Source organism: Bos indicus, chromosome 17 (assembly GCF_029378745.1).
Source record: "Bos indicus isolate NIAB-ARS_2022 breed Sahiwal x Tharparkar chromosome 17, NIAB-ARS_B.indTharparkar_mat_pri_1.0, whole genome shotgun sequence".
NCBI lineage: Eukaryota > Metazoa > Chordata > Mammalia > Artiodactyla > Bovidae > Bos > Bos indicus.
In genome coordinates this window covers 7,195,880-7,216,942 of record NC_091776.1, presented here as the reverse complement: position 1 = coordinate 7,216,942, position 21,063 = coordinate 7,195,880, and the positions used below count along the sequence as shown (strand labels likewise).

Sequence of the window (21,063 nt, the reverse complement as noted above, 5' to 3'; positions counted from 1 at the left end):
ATCATATTTTTGCTTTTCATTATCATTCATTGCATGGTTGCAGATATGTCACTAAATGAAAGATTTTTTTCATTCCTTTTAATGTAAAGTTATCAAAATAGAAGGGTATATAACTTTCATCCATAGAAGTTCTAGAATCTTTCAGATTTTCCTCCTTGAGGGACATAGTCTCGGGCACTAAAAAAAAAAAAAGCCATTTAATGAATGACTAAAATTTCAAGCTAAACAAGAGAATTTTTCCCTTAAGGGAAGTAAAACTGAAAATCTGCAGAGCGCAAATCAAAAATTCCTACATCAGGTAAAATATGTGAATCCTGTGAAAAGCCATAGCATTCTTGAAATGGATTTTTTTTTGAGAGAGTTAAATGTATATGCAGCAGGTTTCTTAAGATCTGTATATCAAAGCAAATAGCTCATCTGCCTCCAAGCTTTATTTACAAAGCAACTGCCATAATTTTACTTATAGCTCTCATTCTGTAGAGATTAGGTTAACTCCCATTAGATGGGTGATGCAATTTTGTTGTTGCTGCTTTACACTTTTATTCTTTCTCAGTAAAGATTATTCATCAAAGAAAAAGATGAGTAGGGTAAAGAGAATGAACAGAATAGAGTGACGGGGATACAGTATTGAAGATGAGGGGGAAAATGTTTAGAAGAACAAAAACAGTCTTCATTTAATGTAACTGTGGGTGCAAAGCTGGTAGTCCTAGCAGTCACAGCTGGAAAAGTAAGTAATTAAATGCTTCTTGGACCAGAGCTAGCTGAAGTATGTGCACAACCACTGAATTTACCGGTGAGATTCTCTAAATCTTTCTCATCCATGGATGATAGAGTATCATCGTCGCCTTCCAGGAGGGTCTCGTTTTCCGAGTTCTGATTTCCTAAAGCCTGACTCTTGATGGACTGTTTTCCTTTAGCAAGAATATCTTCATCTGCAGCTGAAATGAAAAGGAAACAAAGCTGTCCATCAACTCTGGGAAGAGTCCTGGCAGAGGGGCAGGGAACTGAGGTAAGGAGAGGTGGCCAAGATGGTCACTCCTTTTACCCAGCATCATCCAGGGTGGGGAAAATGATGGGCATGGCCCACACGTTCCTTCTGACAACCGTGATTCCCCAAACCTAGTCTAACGTTACCTTGAACAAGCACCCTAATCCCATTAAATCTGACCCTGGCACTGCTCACTGAACCATTTGTTTACTTATATTTAAGGCAGAAGAGGGTTCAATAACAGCACTTTTTTTTTGTTAGTAGAAAAAAATCAGAACCTAGTTTTGGAAACAATACCAGCTTAACACTGAAAAAAAAGGAGGACTGATTTATTCCTGTGAAAAATATTATACCCACAAACATTCTGCAATGGTGGGGGAGTGGCTGTGAAGGAGAATCCAGAAATAAGAAGGGTTTAGGGCCGAGAGCTATTCGCAGCCAGTGAGGATCCAGGCCAGCTTCTGAGGCCATGGCTGATGCTAATAAAGCCATAGCAGCTCCCAGAAACTGCAGGCTCTTCCTCTCCCTCCATCCGCCCTTTTTCCTTCACACCGACCTTCCATACATTTCACCCCTGCCACACCCCTGCTGCAGCCCTTACACAAATATCCAAGAGCAAGGCAGTGTGGAAACGAAGTGGAGGCTCAAACACTACCTCCTCCATGTGTTTAAACTAAAGGGCTAAGACGCCCCAGGGGCAAACATAACAGAAAGCCCGCGATGAGAGGCATCTGGGCAAGGAGCCTCACACCGCCCAAACTGGAGCAGCCTGTGCAGAGCAGCCGCGCCAGAACCGCCAGAATCACAGTGCCGAGGCAGCCTAAGGAAGGAAGGGAGGGAGGAAAGGGAACAGCACCGAGAGAGCTCTGCAGAGCACCCATAGCCAGCGGCGGACCCAGGGAGACGAGTGGGAGGGCAGCTGGAAAGAGTCCGCGCAGAAGCTCAAAACCCTGTAACCCTCCAAGATGACTCCCCTCACTTTGAGCAGCCTTCTCCTTAAGAAACACACAAAAACAGATACTAACTTCCGGACTGGGATATTTTAAAGCTCATAGTGTCACATAAGGGAAAGTTCAGAATCCTCACTATGTGACTGACATTCCCGGTTTCCACCCAGGAGACCTGAGAGGTAAAAGCACCTGCTCCACCAGGCAGCAGCTACTGACAGCAATCAGATGGAGGGGCTTTTTGCTCCACTGCAATACCTGCCGAGACACGAGGCTCCAAACCCAGATACAGGATAAAGCACTCAGTCTGAAGAAATGTTTATCTATAGAATTTATTCTAAATAGTTAAACTGCATGTGTCCTAACTGGTTAATGAGACAAAGGCTTCTTTGAGTTTAATAGGTATGGTTATGGATAATGTTAAAGGGTAAAAGTTTATTTTTATCATATTTATTGTGAGTTCACCATGTATAATATTTACATATAATATTTATGACATTATTTAAATGAACACAGGAGCTTTCTATTAAATAAGAAAGTCATGGGAAGAAGCTTTCTCTGTTTAGTATTGATTATCCCCTATGGATAAATAAAATCTTATTTTCTCTCACACCCACATATAGCATAGTATGGTTAAAAATATATGAAGGTCTCAATAATTGAAAAGAACTTAGAAGTATATATTAAAATGGCTCTATTTTCTTAAATACGATAAAGAAACATACCAAAAAAACCACTATTTTTTTGGAAAATAGGAATATAAGTTTTTACATCATTGTTTATATTTGCGGCATTTATATTTCCATACCTTGAAATCACAAACATTGCTAACATGATCTTTTTCACCTTACTAACAATTTTACTAAAAATAGTCACAGAGAAACACAAGAAAAATCATCATCATCTGTATTTTGTTAATGAAGTAAATTATAATAAATTAACAGTAGCCAGTCAAGAATTTTAGCACAAACTCAGTATGCTACATTCTCACTTCCTGGATGCATAATTCCTTCAAAACAGAAATAATAATAATAATGCTAAAATTAAGTACACTTATCATATGCCGAAGAGTATTCAAAAGCACTTTAAACATTTAACTCATTTACTTCTCATATGCCTTCTGCTAAATTCTCCTTTTCACGTGAGCAAACACACTCAGAGAGGTTTTATAACTTCCTCAAGGCAACACAGTTAATGAGAAGTAGAGTCAGGAATCAAATCTAGTCCCTGTGGCACCAGAATCTGGGCTTCTAACCACTATGCCAGAGAAAATGAAAATAATCAATGTGCAAATATGAATGTATACATAATTTACTGGTTGATTCACTAAATCTAATGTTTCCCATAATGCATTTTAAAAGATTAAGTCACAATCATAAGAAATAAGTACAGAATAAAGACATATTCATTTCCAAACCTAAATCTGATGAACATAGGCCCAACAAATCCGAAACAACGAAATTCAACAGCTCACTCATTACTTTCTCTGATTACTGCCATACATGTTCTGAAGTATACCAACCTTATTTGAAAGAAGGAAAAAAAAAATTTAATCTGAAAACATTTGCAAAAAATGAAATGACTGTAAGACTCATCAGTGGCCATATGCAATGGTTTAAAATAGCTCAGTAAATAAATTACATTCATTTAAATGACTACTAACTATAACCTTTTATCCCTTCCAACTGAAATTTTAAAATTTTAAATATGTTTCTCATCATGCTGACAACAAATAAGACACAATAACTTCTGAATTAAACAAAATTTTATAGAAAAAATTTAAAACACTATAGTTCTACTGTACACATACAAACACCACTTTAATTTATTTATTTACTTATTTTTACAAGCTCAGATTCTGGGATTGTTCAACCTCAACTGAAAAAGCTCTTGTCACGGAAAATATGCAGCTTACTGATATTTAGAATGGTTTTCCTGTAATTAACTCCCCCTTGAGGATTTTAAGTTAGCAGCAGTAAAATTACCAACAGTACTCTAATACACACCACATGCGCGGGTGTTCAATTCTCAGTGGTCTAATAGCTTTCTACTAAAGAACTTTTTTCCCCCCTCAAAATTAGAACAAAACTGTCCCAAGCATAAAATAAAAGATAATTATCATGTTTATATGTGCTGGGAAAAGTATGTTTTTAACTTTCATTTGTCTTATACTCAATCAACCATTAAAACAAGAATCAATTATTTTAATATCTTCTGTGAGTGTATCCTACACTTGTATAAAAGTTTAATTGGATGAAGTCAAAATATACTTTTGGTTCAATTTTAAAGCTTGATTCACATCTTTTCTAGTTAATAAAATTACTAAAAAACATGACAACTGTTTAAATTTTTCATTTCACTATCAACAAACTGCCTTCACTAATCTCATATCTTATTCTGATTTAATATTTATCCTAACTTGATAACTAAGTTGCAACTGCTACATAAAACTGCAGAAATCTGTAAAAAATGTTTTATTTGAAACATGTGATTCACTGGGGCTACAAGCAATGAGCAGGCTCAGAGAAAAGCTGGTCCTCAAAATGTAAAGTTCAAGTTCTTCAGAGGTACCTCTGGGCATGAGTTGATTTATCTAGGTAACACAGACAAGCCATGTAAAATTAAAACAGGAAAAGAATATAGAATACTGTTCTACCCATGATATATAATCTCTTTTTAAAAGTCCAGTGACTGTTCTAGTGAACTTGAATTATCAATAGTCCATATTACGATAAAAGATTTATACATTAAGAATTAGCCACTTTGTTAAATAAAAAAGAAAGATAATGACTGGTATAACAAAGTGACCTTAATTATACATAAAATATATATGAGTATCCACTTAGTGTGATGTGCAGTGGATACCATAACTGTTGATTCTGAACAGGACACATGAAGAATATCTTATATTCAACTACTGTCCTAAACTAATTCCCCTTTATAGTTTATGCAATTTCCAAAGTCAATAAAATTTATTCTAGAAAAGTTAGTTAAACGACAAAGTGTAATTAGCAGAAAAAGCCAAGTCCAACATGGGTTTCTCAAAAGCTTTAGACAGAGAATCTAATGTATGTTTATCCTAAAAAAAGAAGCAATAATATCTGGCATTATTTGAAGATATGAGAGAATGACATGATTTACAGTCTTTACATGGTCTGTCATCCCTAGAAAATCAGATGAGTTGCTTGTATCAGTAAATGTGACTACAAGACACTTGTAAAACTATGTAAAATACTCATGTACTTCTATTAGTATGCAAATTCTCTACAAAATAAACATGTCTTAAATGCAATCAGATTCTAGTGCTAAACTGTTTTAGTATTTGAATTAAAACCAAGCTTTCCACCATTTAAAACATTTTTTACATGTCTTTGAATATAAAATTTCCATTATATTTAACAATGAATTTTAAAAGACAGTACAGCAGAGTGATAAGAAAATCTGATGAGCCATCAGTTAACCTGGGATTTAGCTCTATATCTACTAAGAAGTATGTTGGACTTTTGTTTCCTCAGTTTCCTTATCTGTAAAGAATAAAGTCAGACTAGACTTTAGCTTTAAGTTCTTTTCAGATCTAAAATGCTCTGATGATAAATAACTGACAGACTGGACTCTGTGCATTAGGAGAAAGCTACAAATCATTACAAATGATTTCTGATAAATTTTAAAACTACAAAATTGGAGAAAATGCCCTCAAAAAATCAAATACCCACCTCTGCTTCCTGCTGCTAGTTTTTATAAAGAATATTTCATCATAAGAGGAAGTATTAATTTTAATTTTAAAATATGACTCAGTTTCTACAAAGTTAAAGAAATCTCCCATTACAAAATGACTTTTATAAATAACCACTTTGGAGGGTCTCTCTGTGAAAAATTACCTAAAGCCCTTTTCCCCAAGCAAGTTAATGTGAACTTGGGAAGGGCAATTAAATTGTCAGAATTAAAAAATTTGTTTTTAACTAGAAGGTAGCCAGAAGTAGAGTCATGGGGCTGGTATTGATCGCCTGAACAGAGAGCATCACTCTTCAGGTATTTACTCTGCCACCCTTACACCAGAGGCTTTCCTTCAAATCAAATCAATCTATAAAAAAGATGGCTCCTACCACTAAAATACATAACTAATCGCCAACAGTATTTCTATTTAGATATCTTCTTTTAATAACAGTACTATAGTTTGTGATGTTTTAAGATTGTGCATTTCCAAAATGTCCTATCTCCTTAGTTAAATTACAAATAAAAGTGAGAAGTCATAAAAGAGCATGAAAGTGACATACTATCTTCAGGAAAATCTATTTAGTTCTTTGACTTCAACATTGAAGCACAGTGTTCATCCACAATAAATTCTATGGTTTCAACTGCATTTTGATCACATTAACTATGTTGTTTTGCATACGTGATTCTTAATATATCAATATTTATTTTTATTAGCTTCCTTACTGTAATTAAGTTAGGATTAAAAAAACAAAGAGCTTTATAATTAATACAAAACTAAAACTGAATGTGAACTAAAAGATACTCCAATTAATAAAACATCAAAAAATTAAGCTCTTTGCTTACCTAATACAGTGGCATAAATTGCACAGACATCAAACAATACTAAACTACAATCTACGTGCTGAGTTCCAAAACTGACTAATCATTATTATTTAAAATTTTATAATAAATAATATTTGATTAGCTAGAGCTTTTACCTTTTTTTTAAAAAGTTATATAAAATATAACATCTTCTTAATTGGAAGCATCTACTACATAATACACAGTCTGTTAGTTTTTAAAACTATATTTCAGATTTAAATATATATTTTTAATCTTTCAGTCCTTTAAGTATCAATTATTATGAAACTAGTATAAAGTATTACCAAATAGAATGGAATTACATAAAATGCTAAACTTTACTTCTCTCTTAATTTAAAAATGCATAATAAAACACAGATAACATTATGTTAACCTTTCAATTACTATTTAGACTAACTGGAGTGAAATCTACTTCTAAATAGGATTATAAGTCTTAAATGACAGTAAGCATTGCTAACAAACATCTTTTAAAAAACATATGACTCAGCATTAAAAAAGTTGACATAATGTTATTTGAAAAGTTAAAATTCAACCACAAAGTTAAAATTTACTCATTATAAAATATCCTATGGCTCCCCAAAGTGGTTCAAAGTACTATTTTTGATCAATTGACTTTAATAAGCTCTGTACAACAGATTTTAAATTCAGTTAGTGTTATTTCTTTCATGATAAAGTACTAACAGTTTGCCTATATGCAATTTTAGAAAACAGGGCCCCCCCCTCCAGATAGAAAAGGAACATTTTTCATAAAAATATTTTTACTGTCATTCATAGACTTCAGAACTCACAACTGAATGCTAAATGAAAATTAATAAGAAAGATACTTATTAAATTTTAAGTGCACATGGCAACATCTTTTTGAGAGAAGAATAAAACTGCAAAAGGCTAATTTTTTCTCAGTGTAAGAGTTATTAACTAAAACAAAAAAAAAGGCCAAAAACAAAATGAAAGAAGAAAAAATATATATATAAAACTCTTGAAATTCATAGCACTACATAAAAAGCACTTGAACCTTAAAACCAAAAGTGGCCTAATTAATTCTACATCTTATTTCTCCTTCTCCACCTCCTGTAGTTGAAGATGTAGGGCCCTGTGACTATTATTGCTTTAAGATCACTTTGTTATTGACTATTCTCTGTATGATCATTTATTTTAAAGGACTGATGTCACATTTGGTGTTGTATCTGATGACATATTGTGGACATTTTCTTCCAGAAATGGCTCTTTAAGGCTGAGTGCAAGAGGTTAAGCTGCCTGACTGAGGCCAAACCTAAGATCACAGACTTTTAATCTAAATTCTTAATATCCTTCTTGAATGTAATTTAACATTTATTTTGGACATTACATATTATCATTTAACCAAAAGCTGCTGCATGTTAAACTAATACCCCGAAGAAGGGAAATTAGAACTATTTTTCATCTTACTAAAAACTAACCAATTTTTATTTTATAAAATCAAAAACAATTTAATATGAGTGGGTACATTTCCCCCCTTAACCAACAAAACTTAATTGGCTTTCAAAAATTACAAAACCTATGTAGAAACCCTATGATCAAAGACGATATATTATCAAGTCCAAAGGACATTTTCAGTTTTCCCAATTTGCTTGTGAGGCTTCTACCTCAACTGAATCACAGTGCTATGCATTATATCAAAAAAGGAAAAATTGTTAAGTTCTGATAACAAGATGATGCAGAACAGGAACATATGAAAATAATGTCTCTTCTTTTTCCAGGAGCCATCTATCACAACCATCTACAAATCAAGGCTCAGAAAGTATCGAGGCACTTGGACGTTTATTACTATCTCTCCCACTTCATAATCTCATGCTAAAATACCATGATTGAGGGAAAACCATACACATCCGACAAGACCTGGAAACCTATTTGGTTTGTAAATGCTGTCTTTCTGATATTCATGGATTTAAGACAGACGTCCTGGATTAATTCACTCAAAGCTGAGTATGTCACTTAAAAGGAGAAATATTTTATCCTCCTACTCTGAAACAAAGGGTCTATGTTAAGTAAGTTTTGCATGTGTAACATAATAAATAAATCCACTTGACACCATAATTTAATAGGACCCTACACTAACTATAAGAATTTGACTTCTGATTCCGGGGTGAGTAGCTGGGGAATGTGGCACTGGAGCATTTTACAGTACCTTGTAATAATGAAGTTATGCTCTTCATTACCAAGTACTGTACCTGCTGCTCGCTACTGGCAAGGAGTGGTTTACACACTGACCATGTTCCACGGCTGTTTTTAGTGTCGCTTCAGGATGTGTCGATCCTAGAGGGTTACGCACAAATCGTCGCCGGCGCCGCAAGTCATCTTCCCAGTAGTCGAGGCGCCAGAACTCACGAGGACGACTACAATGAAACAGAGAAGCCACATATGTTAGCAATTATCAAACAGCGTGGTAGCACTGAATTTCTGCATAAAGCTCTCCTTGTTTGCTCTGCCTTTTTTTCCCTCCCATTCCTCTTAATTCTCCCTCCACCTCACACTCCCCTTTCTGCAATCTTTAACTTAGGTATGTCCTTGAAAATAACAATATCACCTTCCAGTCTAAGGAACTCCTTTTCCTTTTTCTTGGAAGGTGAAATGAGCACTAAATACATCATTTTGAAATGAATTGCTGACAGTGTGATCAGTTTCCCCACACTCCAGTGGCATGTGCTCTGATTTCAGCCTCATTTCAGCCTCAGCAGGGCACCTTTCTCTGTGGCTGCATTTATAAACCAGAATAGGGAAAAGGCTATTATAAATATGGGATAGCATTACCTATATTAATCAAAGTCTGTCCCCCTTCATTTTTCTTCCTAATTTGTGCCTTTTTGCACAAGGTCAGTAAATCATACCATGAATTCTTGGTCCAGAAAGTGTTAACTTTAATGAATATCTCAGTTACATGGTTATGTATGTGATAATAAAATATTACTCTGTTTAGATGTGCAGGAATTTAATTAAAATAATCTCTTAAAATATTCATTACATTTAGCCCCTGAGGCTTAGAACAACACAAGAAAATGCATTTCTTTTCCACTTACTGTTTTTAAATAAACCATTCCTATAGAGTGAAATAGCAATCTATTTTCAAGCAAATCAGATTGGATTTCTGTTTTATGTAGTCTGTTTTTATATTTAATTAAAAACTACATGGTATATGATGTGCAATAATTGCTGTATCAAAAGCATACTTTTAGAAATGTATTTTTTAAAGGGTTCACTCAATTCAAGTTCCACTCTATTTTCCCCAATTATGTAGATCTTTTTACATGGCAATATATGAATGTCAACTTTCTTTTCTATTAACTAATCATGATCTAGCATGCTGAAAAATGTTTTCTAAGGAAAACACTAATATGAAGTTTTTTCAGTTACAGTTAAAAAAAAATCTCTGCAGGATATATTTACACTAGAGATATACAACATGAAAACCTGTAAGTTTCAATAATGAAATTTTAAAATTCATAATAAAAGCTTCTGCAAAAAAAATGACTAATGCAAAATAAAACCTCACTTGTATTTCATGAGCTAATAAAATTGTACCTGTCACCTTTGACAAATTAGTAGCCTTGACCAACTGACAGTCCCAAAATACCTACGTAAAAGTTATCCATATTTTGATGGTTAAAGAAGCTACCTTTAAAAGTTCAAAATAGATTTGTAAGTAAGTACTTCACCAATTAAAAATTAGCTTAGATTAATGAAAGCATTCATAAAAAAACAATAGGAATCCTATGCTCTTCATGAGAATGCTGGGTAGACAAGGAAACAGCAAAGATTTCCTTTGTCGATTTTGTTCATGCCTAAAGAGGAGGAAATATAAAGTAATCTAAGTGAAATATAAAAATGTGTAAGAACTGTTGTCCTCAAAGAGAAAAAAATTAAAAACCTCTTTCGTTCTTCTGTTATTTTGCTGTCTACCCTTCAAATGAAAACTATTATTATGATAGCATTTAAAGTTAAATAAGAAATACCTATAGAATACATAAAAACACAGAAAACAGTTGTTTGAACTCAATTAATAAAATTCTCCTTAGGATAGTGGGGGAAAGGCGGTACACACAGATGGCTATGTGTATGGCTTTGATAGTCATGGAGCTTGGATAGGTACTTCATCATTCTGCCCACCTACATTTATCTGTTAAAATTATTATCAAATATCAGCCAGGATGCAGTCGTGAATCACAGGCTGCTCCTCGTCTTCAGGGGAATGATACAATGAGGGTCTATTCATCAGAGCAGCAATCGGCACAAGTAATTAGTTCCCTAGACTGAGATCTCCTACAAAGCCTATTTCAGTCAGCACCACAAACATATGACGGTGTAAAGCTAATGAAAGCTGCTAAAATTTGTTAACCTTTTCTGCCATCAATCCCTCTAATATTCTGTGCTTCAGTATTATGCAAAGGTGGTAAATTATTAATTTGTCATTCATCCATCCTTCTGAATTTTGAGTCAAATTAAACGATGTCATTCTTCTTGATAACAATTAAAATTATAAGAGGTGTTAAGCTGCTATTACAAAATTGTTACTAAATTAGGTAACAATAGATTCCGTAATACTTGAGAGAGAAGTCAAATCTGATGGCTATTAAAGCATGTGTGTGATCATTTTTGTTAAGCAGTAGAAAAAGCAGAGGAATTATAAAATCATCCACAAATTTTCAAGAAACTCAAAGAAAATATCTGTAACAATAATAACCACAACTAGGAGGAAACAGAACTATAATATTTATTTTTGAGCTCTTCAACAGTAACAAATAATAGTCACAATGGTGACATTTGGCTGAAACAGAAACACTGATGTATTAGAAATGGAGAAGCTGTGCACATCGTAGAAAAAATTTTAAGGTAAGTTTTATTTACCCTAATTATGGACTTCTGTCTTCAAACATAACCATTCTATCAAAAATTTAAAAATACTTTAGATATATTCAAATAAAATGAAGAAATCTATACCTCAGCATGATAATCTTTCCACTATCCTGAAAACTACATCTCAGAATATCTTCTCAATGCAAGTAGTCTACCCCCTGTTACAACAATTTAGTCTGAAGACAAAAGCAAAATCACTCATTTCAGATCACAGATCCAGAATGGATTACAAAAGTCAGTTAGAGAGACCAATAATTTCAGTACATTTTTTAAAGTCTCTCCAGATAATGCAGAATAAAAACCTCCAACGAATTTACTCAAAATGGAATCATTATTAGCCTCATTCGAAAAAATTAGCATTTATCAACCAATTTCTGATTGTTAAGAGTAATATATGTTCTTTGAAAAAAATAAGTCATATTCATTTTTTCTTTCAGATAAGGGTAATTACTAGCAAGTTTAAAGTCATCTACATAGTAAGAAACTGAGACATAAAAATTCACTGTTTTGTCCCAACTCTGCTCCTTCCAACAACATACAGTCTCAGCATAAAGCTCTATCACTGAGAAAATGAGTCACAATTTGTCAGTTTAGAACATGACTGGAAAGGGGAATGTGTAGGTTTCAATCATCAACTTAATATCTTTTGATTATTCACATAAAGATTTCACTCTTACTTAGGAAATACTGACACTCCCTCTCCAAAATCTCCTTCTTGGGGAAAAAGGATGAGAGACTGACATATTTGGGAAACTGATCCAACACTTTTCTCATAAGTTTATGAACTAAGTTGTTATATATTTTTGTAGTTATCACTATGGTATGGCAGAAAAATTTAAAAGACTTCATGTATTCAGAAACAGACTGCTAACCAAATACAAGCATGGATAAGATGAGAAATCACTTATTCTGAGAACTTATAAATATACATCTAGATCACTATATACCTATACCTCTATATATCTGTATCTATCAAAAAAATTACATTAGTACTACATGATGTCACATTCACAAACCTCATCTATATCCATTTTTACAAATAATTAAAACTAAGATCCTCAAAAAAGCACTCAAATTCAGGATGTAACCCTAGGCTCTATAAGATCTAGAAATAAAGCCTTCTCTATAAAAGGTCTGGTAGTCAGGTCCCCTGTTAGTACACAAGCTCCAAGCACCTTGGACTAACAGGAATATACTATATTTGAAAAGCTGTACGTGTGTAAATAATGACAGTGAAAATAAATGTTCTAATGTTTCTTTCTAATTATTTCTCCCCCTTTCTTTGGCCTAATCTCAAAGTCTAAGATTAAAATGATAACATAGGCCTGTCTTTTTCAAAGTATAAGCATGCGTGCATGCTCAGTTGCATCAGTCATGTCTGACTCTGCAAAAGTCATCTAATTACCTTTCTACTCTTTTAAAAACCACATATATGTATTTGTACAAATAGAACTTTAACATATTGCTATGAGCTACATAATATAACACAATGCCATTTTTATATACAGAATATGTACTTTCTATTCTACAAGAACAAAATCAGATAGACCGATGAAATAAATCTTAGAAGGAAATACAACTCAAGCAGCAATAGATAGGCTATTTGTTCCCCTCCCAGGCCCACTGTGGACAGTGATTTGATCTACTAAAGAAAATGAATAAGGATGAGCCAAAAGAGAATCACTTGGAAAAGGAAGAAATATTAAAACAGAGAATCAGTAACTAAGGGATAATCCATAATCTTCCTCTAACAGTTGAATGGTTTACCTATAAAAAAATGTATTGTTTTCCACAAGTAAATTATAAGACTCTCTAAACTTTAGCTTTCCTCAGAGAAAGTATGGCAATCCAATCGGCCAATTCACAGTGTTGAATGGATGGATACTGAAGTAGACTCCTAAAACACTGCCTAATAATGACTAACTCAACCTTGAGCCAGGAGCTAGGGATACAAAGATTATTATGATATTTTGTCTCTGACCTTGAGAAAAGACAGATGAGAAAACAGTAAGAATTTAAAAATCATGTGCGATAGAGCAGAGCTCTATTAAATGGCACAGCGCGAAGGAGCACTGTTCTCACCAAATTTGTTCAAATGGCACTCCTGGAGTCGTGCAACGTTCATTTTGTGCTGCAGTGTGCAAGCACCCTATGAGAAATGACAGGGTACTCTGAGGACATCTTATCTTCTCCCCACTTCTTTCTTTGCTCAGGCTCCTTTTTTCTCTGCCCAAGTTAAATCTAATCTTCAGAATAGGGAACAGAATAAGCCCTTCAGATGCTATCAGTAGCAGTCACACATTTAGCATTTCCCTGATGCAGGAAAAGGTGTTCGGACCACAAATAGGCATGACTGTCAAAGAAACAGGCAAAATTCAATATTCAGAATAAAATAATCAAGAACAAAAGAGAAACCCTGACATTTATTTCACTGAAGTCATTAAATTCATATTGTTCTATTAAGGTATATTATGTTCTACTATCATTCTATTACAGTAAAACAATGTTAATTACTGAAATGAGGGGTAGTTCTTATAAAAATTATTCTAGTTATTATATAATCTAAATGCATTGTCACATTATTTAAATTAGTCAAATATATGCATGTTTGTGATCCCTTTGGTTGTAGGGTTATTTTTATGTAACTTGAATCTATACCAATAAATGAATTCTAGTCTTAAAAAGAATAACTGTCAAATTCAATTATATTAGAAAAATATTCAATTTTCCATCTTTCCTATTTTCTTGTGACAATGCCTGATAAATCTTGACGACCTTACCACAAGTCAGTAATAAATTATGGCCAGAAAAAAAGTTCTAAATCCTAGAAAATTCTGGTATTCATATTTTGCTCTTATATTTGTATATTACCTATTTTTCTGACTCCTATATCTGGCTAGCTTCTAATTCTACGGTTTTAGATTAAAAATTAACACTAGACATTAGCTACAACTTAAATGGTAGCCTCTAAAAAAGAAGCACATAAACATTTTCAGTGCACTGTCGGTTAGAAGATAAAAGCACTTAAGTTCTAGAAGGGTTTCACTTTCTGCATAAATCTTGCTGAAATAATGTGCAGGTACTATATAGGTTATCGTACAATATAAAAGAATGCTTTATCTCACAAGCTGAAATCTACTGTGCCTTCATGCAGATAGACAGAATATTAACTAAAACCTGTTTACCAGATACCAACTATAAATCAAACGCAAGTGATCTATGCACTATGCTATCTTAATAAAAAAAAAAAGGAAAAAATCCTTCAGTTTCAGTAGAGACACCTTTTGAAGTGGAATCCTTTCTTTATCGAGGACTTACACAGAGAATTTCTATTACATTGAGCCACTAGAGCATCATACGTGTTAATCAGGTAAAATTACATTTTATGTAGTAATGAACTTAAGCAATGGAGCTATTCAGTGTATTTCTGTTTGCTTTCAGAGACAACTAGAGACCCATTTTCATTAAATTTGGACATTTCAAAAGATATACAATCTTGCAACGGAGTCAATTATTCAAAAAATAATACCAAAGTTTTCCTAGCTGTTGTTAGCCTGTTAACCATTTATTCACTCAGTATTTTTACCAGGAATAGGTTATGAGAAATCAAAATCTAATGTTAATTGTACTACCAGTTAAGATTCTAACAACAGAGAATTGAAAAACAAATTAAAGTATATGATATCATTGGATACCAGAAACTTTAAAATTCACCTCAGTAGCCACACCAATTGCACATCTCTGTTCTCTTTTCCCCAAAAATCTTATTTAAAAAGTAATTCAGCAAAAATCAGTTGAGTGCCAACTATACACCAAATCTTGGTACCTACAAATAAACTACGCTGGGTTCAGCACAGAATTTTTTACATTAGAATCAGAGTAAGAAAATTATCGAATATAGACAATAAATTTTAAATGAGATAACAATTACTGCACTAGGCTGCTGTATGCTAGACAGGTCACAAAGAGTCGGACACGACTGAGCGACTGAACTGAACGCTAGACATTACACTCTTTTACAAGCATTATCAACAAGCCTCACTACAAGCCATCCATGATTAAACACTGCTCTTTTCATTTTTAAGATGAAAAGCTCAGTCTTACCCATCAGTAGTAAATCATAAGATTCTATGGACTTCAAAGCCAATGAGCTTTTCACAAGACATTTCCTCTAGAAACTCTTTTGGATACTATTATAGGTACAATCAAAGTACTAATTAACCCTGCCTGGGAGGACTGAAGATTTCATTAAGCTTTCAGTGAGGATCTGTTTTGTAAGTTCCATGAGGACAAGGGTTTGTGTCTATGTAATTCACTGACCAAGCATAGTAACTGAAACAAAACCAGCACTTAATAATTAAAGAATGAACAAGATGATTTTCTAAAAATAATTTAAACGATAAATAGAAGTCTGCTTGGCAAAAAAGAAAAGGCATTACAAACAGAAGAAACATCATGCACAAAGGCTGACATAAAAGGCATTTCTATCGAAGAGGGTTTGGGTAAGCAAGATCATTTCAAAGCAGCCTCAGAGTGGCAAAAACTAAGGCAGGAAACACAGGGTTAGAATCAAGATTTCAAAAGTCACTGTATGGTTAACTAAAATAGTTACTTTTTACATCTTATAGTCAACAGAGAGATAACTAAACTTTTTAAATAAAGGATTATTTATGATCAACCTTGTATGTTATATGGCAGAAATATAAAATAAGACAGTGGGGATAGACTGTAGAGGCTATGATACAGAGACATACTTGAAATGGAATAAGATTTGATGAGACATTCAATGTGGGAGGTGAGAAAAAAGGAGATAATGAGAATAAAATTGAGGTTTGTGAGGAGGGGATAAAGACGCTATTTAACTGAAATGAAGCAGCTTAAGTAGACATGGTTGGTGGAAATAACCGTATCATAGATTCCTAATAATATCTAGGTGTGCACAGTCACTCAATCATATCCTACTCTTTCCAGCCCCAGAGACTGTAGCCTGCCAGTCTCCTTTGTCCATGGAATTTTGTAGGCAAGAACAGTGGAGTGGGTTGTCATTCCCTACTTCAGGAGATCTTCTGCAAAGACTGAAGCCTCAACTCTTGCATCTCCTTCACTGGCACACAGATTCTTCACCACTAGCGCCACCTGGGAAGTCTAGGTAGGCATGTCTAATAAGTAAGCAATATAACCTGGGAACTCGGAAAAGCAGTCTGGACTAGACATATAAAATTGGGAGACTGATTAGCCTTGGAAGTCAATGGGTTTAGATATTTGTCTAACAAAAATTTATTGAGTGTTTACTATTGGCTAGGTATTGCGCTAGATCCAGTGAAAACTATATTGAAAGGACAGGAAAAAGTGAAATCTAGGAAATTCCAATATTTAAAAATTATAAAAGAGGAAAGAAACAGGAAAGGAAGTAATTGATTCTCATAATCAATAAGATAATAGAAGAAGCAAAATAGAATGATGCCAAAAAAGACAAACAAGCAAAGATTCTTCAGAGCACTGAATGGCCAGCAATATTTAATTCTGATAAAAATGTCCAGAAAGACAAAGAATGGAGGGAAGCTTTTGATTGCTTTCTGTGTGTTTTAAACAATTTTATAATATATAATTTACATACCATAAAGCTCACTTGTTTACAGTATACAGTTCGATGCTTTGTAATGTGTACAGAGTTGTGCAACAATCACAATAATCTAATTTTAAAATGTTTCTTTCCCTCCAAAGAAATCCCATACCCACTATTCTCCCTTCCTTGAGGATGGATAAGTACAGGATTTCACATTATATAGGTTAGACAATATAGGGTTTGCTCTGGACTACAGTGTCTTAAGTTTGGGCCAATCTGCTGCTAAGTTGCTTCAGTCGTGTCCGACTCTGCACGACCCCAGAGAGGCAGCCCACCAGGCTGCCCCGTCCCTGGGATTCTCCAGGCAAGAACACTGGAGTGGGTTGCCACTTCCTTCTCCAATGCATGAAAGTGAAAAGTGAAAGTGAAGTTGTTCAGTCGTGTCCGACTCCTAGCGACCCCATGGACTGCAGCCTACCAGGCTCCTCTGTCCATGGGATTTTCCAGGCAAGAATACTTGAGTAGGGTGCCATTGCCTTCTCCATGGGCCAATCTAAAACAAGTCAAATTATAAGTAATTGGTTAAAGGCATCATTGTTAGTACTGGAACTTTTCAGAGAGCCCATGAGAATGCATTTTTTTCTTTAACATTTCTTTTATATATAAAAGATACTAAAAAACTGAGTCTAATTTATCTTTTAAGGACATCTCTTTTTAAAAATATTTATTAATATTTAAGTTACATAAATTTAATTATTCATTATATTTGTAAATATTTATTGTATTATATCTATATTTATTTAAAATTATTTTAAATTACTAAATATTTAATTATTTAAATTAAATATTATTTACTTCATAAATATTTATTTAGATAAGTGACTGGCTCTTCTTCGCTGTTCACAGGCTTTCTCCAGGTGTGGTGCACAGGTTTCTCATTGTGGTGCTTGTCTTGTTGTGGAGCGTGGGCTCCAGGCCACCTGGGCTTCAGTACTTGTGACGCATGGGCTCAGCAGCTGTAGTGTATGTGCTTCGCAGTCCCGTGGCATGTGGAATCTTCCCTGACCAGAGATCAAACTGGTGTTCCTTGTATCGCAAAGCAAATTCCCAACCACTGGACCACCAAGGAAGCCCAGAATAATGTTTCTGAGATCCAACTATGTCATGGCTATAACAGCACTATATTTCTTTTTATTGCTGAAAAATATTCCATTGCATCAATATACAACAGTTACTGACTTTATTTTAAAATTTTTTGTCAATGAAAGGAACTAGGGAGATAAGGTAATTAAAGAAGGTGAAAAACAGATAAGTATGCGTGCAAGTGAAAACGACAAACTTCAAAGAGAAGAAAAACTGAAGGACTAATTTCGGCCTGGTTATTTCTATTTCCTCTATTAAACAGGAGGGTTTTGAGTAAAGTACAGAATGAAAGGATAAAATTTTAGAGAGCTGCCTTGGGGAATGTGAAAGAAAGCTAACTAAAGCAAAGTTTGAGGATGACTTAAGTAGTTCTGAAGGCCTAGCAGAGACTGGAAACCATTCGGCTGAAGTGGCACTAATCTGTACAACTGTGATCCTCCCCATCCCCAGCCATGTTCAGCAACCTAAGAGGCAACAGTAAAAAGAGCAGTTGGCTAAACTCACTCAAGGAAGGTAAAGGAAAACGAGTAGGAAAACAATGAGAACGTCTGGGATGGGTAAGCACGATAAACCCATGATCTTCCCAGACCTCAATGAAACAAACACTTAAATGGAAGCTTATTACACACTGATTCATTGGGAAACCAAATTTACCCTGCTTTCAAGTCACTGATATTGATGATAATTTGGTTTCCCAAATAATTAGTCAATATATGTTTAATCAGTGTATCCTCTCCTTCTATCTGATACTGTTATGAATTTTCAACTTGTATTAAACCATGCCTAGAAGAAAAGAATTGAGTCTATACTATATTTGGAGACTGTCTCCAATATTCAAGCTGTATGATCACAGTAATAAATAGTCACAGAGCTGGACAACATACACACAAAGAATAATCTGAAGCCTTAGGAAGATAGGACTTCACTCTCTTGAGAAATAAACCACTCTGAGCTTCTGGAATGGGCATGGCAACTAAAATTTACTGACTGTTGATGATGTATCAGGCACTCTACACTAAGTATTTTATACATGATCTCATTTAATTCTTAAAACAATCCTATAAATTAGGAATATACCACCAAATTAACAGGTGAAGAATTAAGGCTCAGAAGTCAAGCCATTTAGCCACGAAGAAACAAAGCTAGACCTTCCCTCTGGAACTCTTCATTACCAGAGGATTTTGGTAATGCTACTACTTCTACACCAAGATATTCATACTAGTGTCAGAAATATAGTATGACAGTTCATTTCTATGTTTTAACATCTCTTTTATAAAATGATGGATTAGAATAGAACCTAAATTTTTTATAAATTATATGACTATGTGCACATATTCCAACAAAGAACAATTACAAGATATTACTTTTTCCAGCACTAGCATCACCAAAATTGAAATAGCAAGGCTATAAGTTTGGTGGCTAGGGGAAGGGGTTATACTGTTCCACTGCTCTTTATCAGGTAAGTAAAATTAAAGTAAAACTATAAGTACTGTGTAGGGTAGGTCAGCTTTTGTTACTAAAAAGTCTGGAATCTATTCATATTCACTGAATGTTTCTAGTAGCTCTGATCACCTGCCCCAAATGTGTAGAAACTCCATGTTTTTAAAGCATACATAGGAACCCAGTCTCATGGCAAAGAACCACTACTTTGGCATCTAGGACATGCTTTTTTCTCAAACTCAGGCCCTATAGCACATTTTTGTTGCTGTTGTTCTTAGGATAGTTTATAAGTTATAGGGAGAGACAGAAAAGGCAAAGAAGCATCAGCCTCCAGTGTATGACATTCATATTTTTAAATAAATAATTTAAAGGCTGAAATGTATCAGCAGGCCAGCATAATCCAACACTTGCTGCCTTTAATCCAAAATGCTCAGGGTGCTGTAATGTGCTATAAATTCTGGCAAAAGCAAATAACAGATTTTACCTAGCATAAAATAGAAAATATATATACCATTCTTTGCAACCTAGATAAATTAGCAAAAGTATATGCTCCTTATCCACAGGGGAGAACGGGCTTATTAGGTTACACTTCCAGGTTTTTAAGACAGTTGGAAGCCGGTTCTTTCAATAGTTGCTGTCATCTCCTAGAAACTTTCTAGTACTTTCAATTTTGAAGCAATTATTCACATTCGGAAGTGATTTATTTTCCTCCCTTTCTTTACTGCATTTCATATTTTTTCTGGCTCTCAAAAACCAGTTCTGCTTTGGCTTAATTATATTCATTTACAAACATTTTTTTCCTGAGTGTCCACTACTATTTAGAAAGCACTGACTGAGGTGCTATACAGGACACTCATATGAGGAACACAGAATCTCTAATCTCAAGGCCTTTACAATCTAATAAATGGGATAAAAGCAGCAAAGAATTACATGGCATAAGATTAATGCAGTAAGAAAAGTAAAAATCCAGAGCTTTGGAAATTCAGAAAAAGGAGTAAGTGATCACACATGTTTTAAAGGGATCAGGAAACACTTGAAGGAGCAAGAGATTTTTGAGGAAGACCTTTAAGAAGGGGTCAAGTTTCAGTTGATATACTAGGAAGAAGATGGCATTGTAGGCTTTTAAGAGAACATAAGCAAAGTATAGAGGTCAGAAAATTAAGTAATTTCATTTGGTTGGTCCCAGTAGGAAATGAAGTAAAGAAGAAAGGTTCTCGCCTGGTTGTAAAGGACGAGAGATGAAAAACTAACCAGCTCGTATTTCACTCATTCATTCATCTATTTAATCAACAAACACTTATTAAGCACCAATGATGCTCAAGGATCTATACAGGCACTGGAGACTTAAGAAGGAGTCATTTGATGACAGAGTCATTGTCCTCAAGGACCTCACAGTCCAATGGAAGAAATGGATATATGAAGAGACAATTTTAATATATACAAAAAGTCCTTTGAGAACACAATGGAGAGGCATTTTCCAAAGTAATAGAAGGCAACCTGGAAGGCCATAACATGTA

The 21,063-nt window shown here is 34.3% G+C and overlaps 1 protein-coding gene across 8 annotated transcripts in view; it reads right to left on the bottom strand.

Annotated features, from left to right (window-relative positions):
- Positions 1-21,063, bottom strand: part of LRBA (LPS responsive beige-like anchor protein) — a 757,794-nt gene that overhangs the window by 323,697 nt on the left and 413,034 nt on the right. For 7 of the 8 annotated variants that reach the window (XM_070770117.1, XM_070770116.1, XM_070770115.1 and 4 more), the window contains exons 38-39: positions 8,758-8,882; positions 792-938 (exon numbers count right to left, since the gene is read on the bottom strand). In XM_070770117.1, coding sequence (XP_070626218.1) covers positions 792-938; positions 8,758-8,882 — 272 coding nt within the window. The remainder of the gene's footprint in view (positions 1-791; positions 939-8,757; positions 8,883-21,063) is intronic. The other variant, XM_070770122.1, reaches the window with a different exon arrangement.